This window comes from Clinocottus analis, unplaced genomic scaffold (assembly GCF_023055335.1).
Source record: "Clinocottus analis isolate CAN_PGR_092001 unplaced genomic scaffold, fCliAna1.0.p SCAF_7, whole genome shotgun sequence".
Lineage (NCBI taxonomy): Eukaryota > Metazoa > Chordata > Actinopteri > Perciformes > Cottidae > Clinocottus > Clinocottus analis.
In genome coordinates this window covers 2,102,501-2,110,000 of record NW_027176229.1, presented here as the reverse complement: position 1 = coordinate 2,110,000, position 7,500 = coordinate 2,102,501, and the positions used below count along the sequence as shown (strand labels likewise).

Sequence of the window (7,500 nt, the reverse complement as noted above, 5' to 3'; positions counted from 1 at the left end):
GGAGAGGGGAGGGGGGGGCTCGTGGTGAGGGCAGCGAGAGTAAGTCATGTTTGCGCGTTGCGGCACATTAAATAGCCTGGAGTTTTTTTCAGCGTGAGGAATACGATGTGTGGCGGAAGGGCGTGATTTAAGGTCGAAATGAGTGACTGTCACGCTCAATGAGTGACACTTGAGAGCCCTGCATACATAGTTTATAAATCAGTTTTCTTTTTTCTTTTACTGGTACTGTTCAGTAGTAAGGGTCCCTGTGAGGGACAAACCACTGCTTTTCTGCTGACAGGCATCAGCGGCGGATTTGCGCATGTGCGATTCATGTTCAATCCAACGATGAGCTTGCCGCGCGAGCTTGCCAGGAAGGTAGACTGAGCGCCTGTAAAGCTTTGTGAGGGGAGCGACTCTGCGACCCGCGGAGAACAGAATATATGAGAACAGCTGAGAACAGAAACTACATGACAATACGTGAAGCAAATCGTCCAGTGAGGCTGCAGAAGTACACGCGAGAACCTTAATACATCGCCTTCAAAGTAAAAGCCCCCCGCCCCAATTTTTTTTTCAAAATTAAAAACGTTTTATTTATTTATTGTAAATGGCCTCTCGCGGCCCACCTGCAGTACCTTCCCAAAGTGTGGGCCGCGGCCCACATTTTGGGAATCACTGCCCTAGACAAAACAATTATTAATTGAACTTTGCAGAAGTTGCTGCATCCTGTTAGGTAGTTTAGTGTTATTATGTGACTTTGATGGAGGAATAGTTTGGATTTACCAAAGACACACAATAACCCAAGCAGCAACGCTAAGCAATGGAAATATTCTCAATATAGTTTACACCTAAATATACAATACAATATATATAGATACATTTAAGTATTTTTAAAATAAAAAAATAAACTCCGTCTACTGTAGTAATAATACACTGATAAGTACCTTTTTAATTGTAGTTAACAGATGCATGTTTTCAGTCTAGCTTTTGGTCACAAAATAGTGTATATGCAAACAGTCAAAATTGTTCTTAATGACGTCTCTATTGATTGACTAATTAATTATAGAATGTACACTTAACACAAGGAACTAGGAATAGGCATAGATTAAAAAAGGGTGCATGTGTTTGTCCAGCAAAACAGAGACTGCAGCACTCAGTGGAATGCTTTTTATATTTACAGACCATCTTTATTTTGCTCTAATGGAGGAGCAGGCCTCATTGTTTCCTCGCTGCAGACATCCCTGCTGAGTGTTCTCATCAGACTGGAGTGCCTCACCAAGGGTCTCTTGACTTGTCAGCTAATTACCCGGCGCTGGCTGTGATTCACTCAGTGATAGTGTAACTCATGTCATAATCCAGAAGTCCCATGTGCTGCGGGACGCCAGCCTCCGGGCCTACTTTCGTGTCGGCTTTGCCGGATAAATAAATCCACGATGAGTTGTTGTGGAATGACGTGTAGTTTATCTTTGGCTCGTAGTGCAGTTCGCTCTGTGATTGTGGAATTAGGGCTTGCTCGGAGAAAAAAAAATCCCTAGGAGATGTAAACTAGCATAACTCTTTATTGACAGTTCGTTAAAGCTATCTCTTTTCTAAGTCCCGCCCCTGGAATGTTGACTGCGTCAATCGTAGCGCACAATAGAAAGCGCTTCGACCACGAGGGTTCAACCAACCAACCGTCCGACTCTGCTCCGTGGAGACTTGTGCAAATTATTTGAGGATCTTCTTCCATTTTTAAGGCTGTTTTAGTGGATTTGGAGCTAGTCATAGTTAAACGTGTCTCGTAACACAGAGAGGTTGTGAAACAGATATAAGTTTTAATGTGCCATGCCAGCTACTGAAGGTATACTAAATGTATTTAATTATTGTCATAGTGAATGAAGACATTTTCCTAATCTTATTGTCTTCTGTCTCTATCTCCAGGTGACCTAAAAGGTCACTTTCACACTTTCATCTAGAGACTTTAGTTTCCATCTTTATCTTTTTAATCTGTTTTTAAACTGCTCTGACATCCTGGTTATGTCCTTCAAACCTATATTGTAGAAACTTACTATGTCTCTAAAATAAACTAAATAGGAGGTGTGTGTGCAGTTAGTGACAGTATGGGCTTCTCAGACTGATGAAGAGCTTAGCAAAGGGTCAATTTATTTCACATTGTTTTCCTCGATAAAAGAAACAGTAAAACGTCTCTTTAGAGAAATAAAATCTCTTCTTAATTAACCAAAGCTGATCTGTCTGATTCAGGTGTTTGGCAACGCTCCACCCAGCACCATGACGGAAAAGTTCACCGACCTGCTGCAGTTCACCACCCAGGTGTCCCGGCTCATGGTGACCGAGATCAGACGAAGAGCATCCAATAAATCCACAGGTGAGCCCTCTGATGCGCAGATCTGTAACATTAAAGATGGAATAGAAAGTTTTAATTTATCATTCCTTTGACATGTCCCATAGCCGCTGTGCTTGGTCACAGATCTACTTGCTGTAAGGCTGCATTTAGTATATATTTAAAAAGAAAGACATTCTAGTTGGTGCTCAGTAGGATCTTGTGTGGAAACAGTGTGAGTTTATTTTGACTTCACTACAGGTGAGCCAGCAGCAGCGTCTCCTCAAAGACCGACGTTGCAGTGCTCTGTCATCCTCAAAAACCAAAATAACTGATTTTAGTGTCAATCATCTTGTAGGTAGGTTTTGAAGCAACCATTTAAAAATATATAGCTGACAGAATTATCCACTGCAAGGGAACAACTGGGGATTTTGTAACTTTCTCTAAAATCGGGTTGTTTTTTACTTTGCAGTTGAGCCATTTTAGGCTTCACGCGCCACCGAGCAACTTTCACGCACACAAACTCTCTTTACCTCCGTCAGATTAACCAGACGTGTGGAATGTACATCTCCGATGAGTCTGCAAACGCTAGATTCCTTCTCCTCCTTCCTTGTGCATGACGCTGGAGAATACAGATGTTAAATAATCTGGAAATTCACACATCGAATTACGACAAGCGCTAGTGCTAATAACATCTTCATGTGTACCATCTCCCCTCCTTCTTTGCTGAAGTGGGTTGTAGACAAGACGCATGTCACATGCACCGAGATGATTTATTTGTTGCATAACCGATCATTGTTTCAGCAGCCCATCTGCCTGCCACAGAGCTGTTACTTTACGTCTCGTTAACTGCGTCTTCGTGTGTGTGTTTGCCTTCTCAGAGGCAGCCAGTCGAGCCATAGTCCAGTTCCTAGAGGTGAACCAGAGCGAGGAGGCAAGTCGTGGCTGGATGCTTCTGACCACCATCAACCTACTGGCTTCCTCCGGACAGGTTGGTAGAAAAGCACCACACTCATTTGCAGCACTGTGTTCTTTTTGATGGTTTCCGTATATATGTCGGTGGGTTTTGGTGCAATTGATGTCTCATTTATGTGTTTGTGCCCCTCATATATGTAAGAGGAGATGAAATCAGAGGGTAAAATATATGGAAAAAAACAGGTTTCTCCGCATTCTGTCTCTATTTGACCCATTTGCAGTTCCCCCTTCTTTGATCTTCCAGCAGAAAATATCATCAGTCCCTGTAAGAGCCTGTTTCTTGGTCTTGAGCAAAAGTACAGATTCCCACCTGACACCCAGGTTGTTCATGAAGAGTTGTTCCGATACTGATACCAGGACTAGAATCGAGCTACCTGCTGATGGCAGCCTATCTCTGCCTTCGGTACCTGCACGCAGGTAAACGTGGCACAAAGTCATGGGATTTGCGGTTCATAATATATATTTATTGTTCTGATCAGCTGTCTGGTGTGCGCTCCCAGCCTCGCCCTGGAGCGCACCCTCCTGCTTGTCTCTGACCCGTGGACTCAGCTGTTTCGGCTACATCGTCTGTGCTCACCGCTCTTTACCCGTTCATCAGATGCTTCTCCTGTTTTAACGGGGAGAGACACACACAATTGCCCCCATCTGAGGCTGATTTTACCTCATCTTGGCACCTGTTTCTCCTGCAGCTGAGTGCAACCCCGCACCGCCGCCACACAGCGATTAGTTAAATTATATTTTTAAGTTTGTATACGGCAATATATTACTATGCTTATGTATAGACTTTCTAACGTAAACATTAATGTTATTGGAGCGACCCTGGGTCAGGAAAGCTACGAGACGTTGTCTTTCTCATTGTGTGATTCATTATGAGATAGCATCTCATAATTATGAGATACTATCTCATAATTATGACTTAGCATCTCATAATTATGAGAAGACATTGTACTCTCTTGATTCTTGTTGTTCTGAGTTCGTACTCACGGTTGAACTCAGTTTTTGTAAGTCGCTTTGGATAACAATGTCCACTAAATGACTTGTAATGTAATGTATTGTAATGTAGTAGAGTTTATGAGGATCTAACAATCTGTGTTAGTTTATTATTTATTCACAGTAACGTTACGTCAGTTTGACGAAGGGAATGGTTAAGATTTAAAAAATTAAGATTTTAATTTAACTTTTGAGCCACAGGCCATTTACTCAATACCATCCATCCATTATCTGAACCGCTTATCCTCATTAGGCTCGCGGGGCGATGGAGCGAAGGCAGGGTAAACCCTAGACAAGTCGCCAGTTCATTACAGGGCAGACATATAGACAGACAACCATTCACGCTCACATTCACACCTATGGGCAATTTAATTGAGTCCAAATAACCTATGCAGCATGTCTTTGGACTATGGGAGGAAGCCGGAGAACCCACGCTGCCACGGGGAGAACATGCAAGTCCAATATTCCCACCCCAGACTATTACAATTCTACAAAACCCAACACATGTGACACTGTGCCTTTTGCACCGCCGCCAGCAGACATCTTTTGAACTTTTCAGCTTGCATTCCTCTGGAGGTCTTAAAAGGGAGCATTCCTGCCAGCTGGCCGGCAGGCTGCTCTCCCCGCTCAGCTGCACACCAGAAATCTTGTTTGCCGAGTCCGACACTTCTCTCCATCTGCACACATGCTTTAAAACCTACATAAATCCACTCTGTTGTTCCTGTTTTTGTCAAAAACCCTTGTACGCAAGCACGGCACTGTACATGTCTTTTTACAATGAACATTTGTGGGAGGGTGCATTTGGGACATTGAGAGAAAGGTGAACTATCATAGTTGATACTATTTTGTTTCTGCTGCATTGGTGTCAAACACAACTCTGCAGTATTTATGCACAAATGTTAATGGATAAATGCCTCAGTGTGTGTTTGCGGGGGGCGTTGAAGTACTTCCTCTGCACACAGCAGTTTGAAAGTACACGCAATATTTTACACATGCAGAAAAAGCCCAAGATGTAAAAGCACTTCGAGGTTCAGCTTCAGAGTTCAGTCAGCCTCGGACAATTTAGTTGCTTGCAGGGTCCCATCTGTTCCCAGTGAAGCCAGATTGACTATATTTCATTTCATGGTTGGAGAGATACCCCTTTTCATTTTAATCTTTCCAATGCTCCTGGGTGCTTTTTATTTTTAAGCAACCTTGTTGGTATTAATGAAACTAAGCACCTTTAATTTTATTTTGTGATCAAACCCTTTTCTTTCCTCACCTGCGTTTCCTGTGTTTCGTGCTCGCTCCCCACTAATTTGCTCTCAGAGTGTTAACTAGTCTGTCAGAGCGTTAACTAGTCTGCTCTCCTGATCGTAAGCCATTACAACGTGTGACTGTACAGCAGGAACAGGGACCACAAACGCTGACATTCTCATCGGAAGTCATTCCTCCCAAAATATCATTGTTTACACGAAACATGTGTAAGCTATTGTATTGTGTACGTCAGGGGTGGGCATGAGGTACAGAAAATATTGTGGAGGGCCGGACCAATAGCCTAAACTCATTTATGTACTCTCCGAGACGGAGTTTGACAGGACTTCCCAGCATGCAGTTCCGTGGTATAATTAAATAAATGTGAAACCATGACTTAAGTTCCTATCCCTGACAGCTAAGTAGCTCCACTCAGTGGGTCTCGGGCTATATCTGTGGAAAGTAAATGTTACTGCCTGTTAAAATGTATGGCAATGCGCTGCCGGTTGGTACGCCAGGCCCGCCCATAGCGCCAGGTCTTATAATAATTATAATTCCACACAATTTTTTTTTAAAAGAATTATTATTTATTTATTTAATTGTAAGTATTATAATACTTGGCGGGCCAGATTAAAACTCCCAACAGGTCGTATACGGCCCGCGGGTCGTACTTTTCCCAGCCCTGATGTACGTAAACAGCTAGGGCTTTTATTGTGGAGGGCAAACGGAAAAAGAGGAGGATTTGTTCGAGTGAAAAGGGAGACAACAATAAAGTGGTTGCCGTCTTGTCTTACCTGACAGAGCAGCCTGTTATTTTATTATTATAAAAGTATAGGCGCAAGAGAAACCCTCTCTACACATGTTTGGTAAATGTCAAGCTGGAAATGACAACTAACGGTCATGCAATTTAAATCTACCTGTTATTTTGAGAGCGCAATGATATGGAACGCTGGTTAATGTAAACAGGCTGTACAGTACTTTATTGTCTGAATAAACTACCCCTCGTGACTCACTCTCAACCAATCAGAATGCTTGATTTGATCTACCCGTATTATAAATTGTTCTAAAGAACCAGAACTTTGTTTGGTGTCAGTCTGTCACTAACTTGTAATCCTGAGATTTTTTATTTAAGCTTGAATCACATACAACAATTTTAACTCAATGAAACAGTGCTCAGTGTCAAAAGTAATAAGGAAAAAACTAAGTTCAGAGCTGGTGAAAAACACTCTTTCTCTCTCTTCTGTGTGTCCTGCAGTAGACTGCCAGGCACTCTTCTCCTGATAGCAGGCGTTTTTTGCAGTCTCTACCTGGGATCCCTGACCCAATCCCTAAGGGCTGGGACAGGGTGAATATGATTTTTCTCCTGTTCTAGAAAAGTTGCATATTAAGTTGTTTTCTCAGAATCTGGCGCAATCCCTATTCAGACTGAGATCTGATGAAAATCCTTTGTGCTCTCTCTGTGCCTCTTATACCTCACAGACACACTTAACCCCCCCTCCTTTTCTTCAAGGGTCAATCCTAGTTCTTGCCTCTAAGGTCAACTGAGGGTTTGTTGCCTAATATGGTAACACTGGCTGCTGTACCCTATTACACAGGAGAGCTTTTTACAATACCCAGAATATGGAAACGATTATAAAACATAGCAACTTATAGCATCCTATGCATTTTATGTGGTCTAATCACAAACTATACTTGAAATAAAGACCAAACAGTATACATATTCATTGAATGGTTATGCAGAAAAATAGTTAGTTATACATAAAAAATCAAAATGGTTATACAATTATATTGGTTAGACTTTTTTACTTTTATAATTTCCTTGAGCATAAGTTTCCTCGAGAATCCAATTGAGTAAGTCAACCGCAGCTCGTATTAACCAGCATTTATCTGTTGCTGGGAAATTTCCCAGCGAAGGATAAATGCAGATAACCTGCTTCTGTGTGGTTTGGTTACGCGGCTGCATTAACAGACAAAATGACCGGAAACAGAACGAGCTGCCATCC

At 42.2% G+C, this 7,500-nt stretch overlaps 1 protein-coding gene across 6 annotated transcripts in view; it reads left to right on the top strand.

Annotated features, from left to right (window-relative positions):
- The window catches only part of wdfy3 (WD repeat and FYVE domain containing 3), a 123,865-nt gene that overhangs the window by 36,019 nt on the left and 80,346 nt on the right, over positions 1–7,500 (top strand). For all 6 annotated transcript variants that reach the window (XR_011080188.1, XM_068604549.1, XM_068604550.1 and 3 more), the window contains exons 3-4: positions 2,221–2,344; positions 3,181–3,290. Coding sequence is in view for 5 of the 6 variants with exons in the window: in XM_068604549.1 (XP_068460650.1) it covers positions 2,221–2,344; positions 3,181–3,290 (234 nt within the window). In the remaining variant the exon portion in view is untranslated. The remainder of the gene's footprint in view (positions 1–2,220; positions 2,345–3,180; positions 3,291–7,500) is intronic.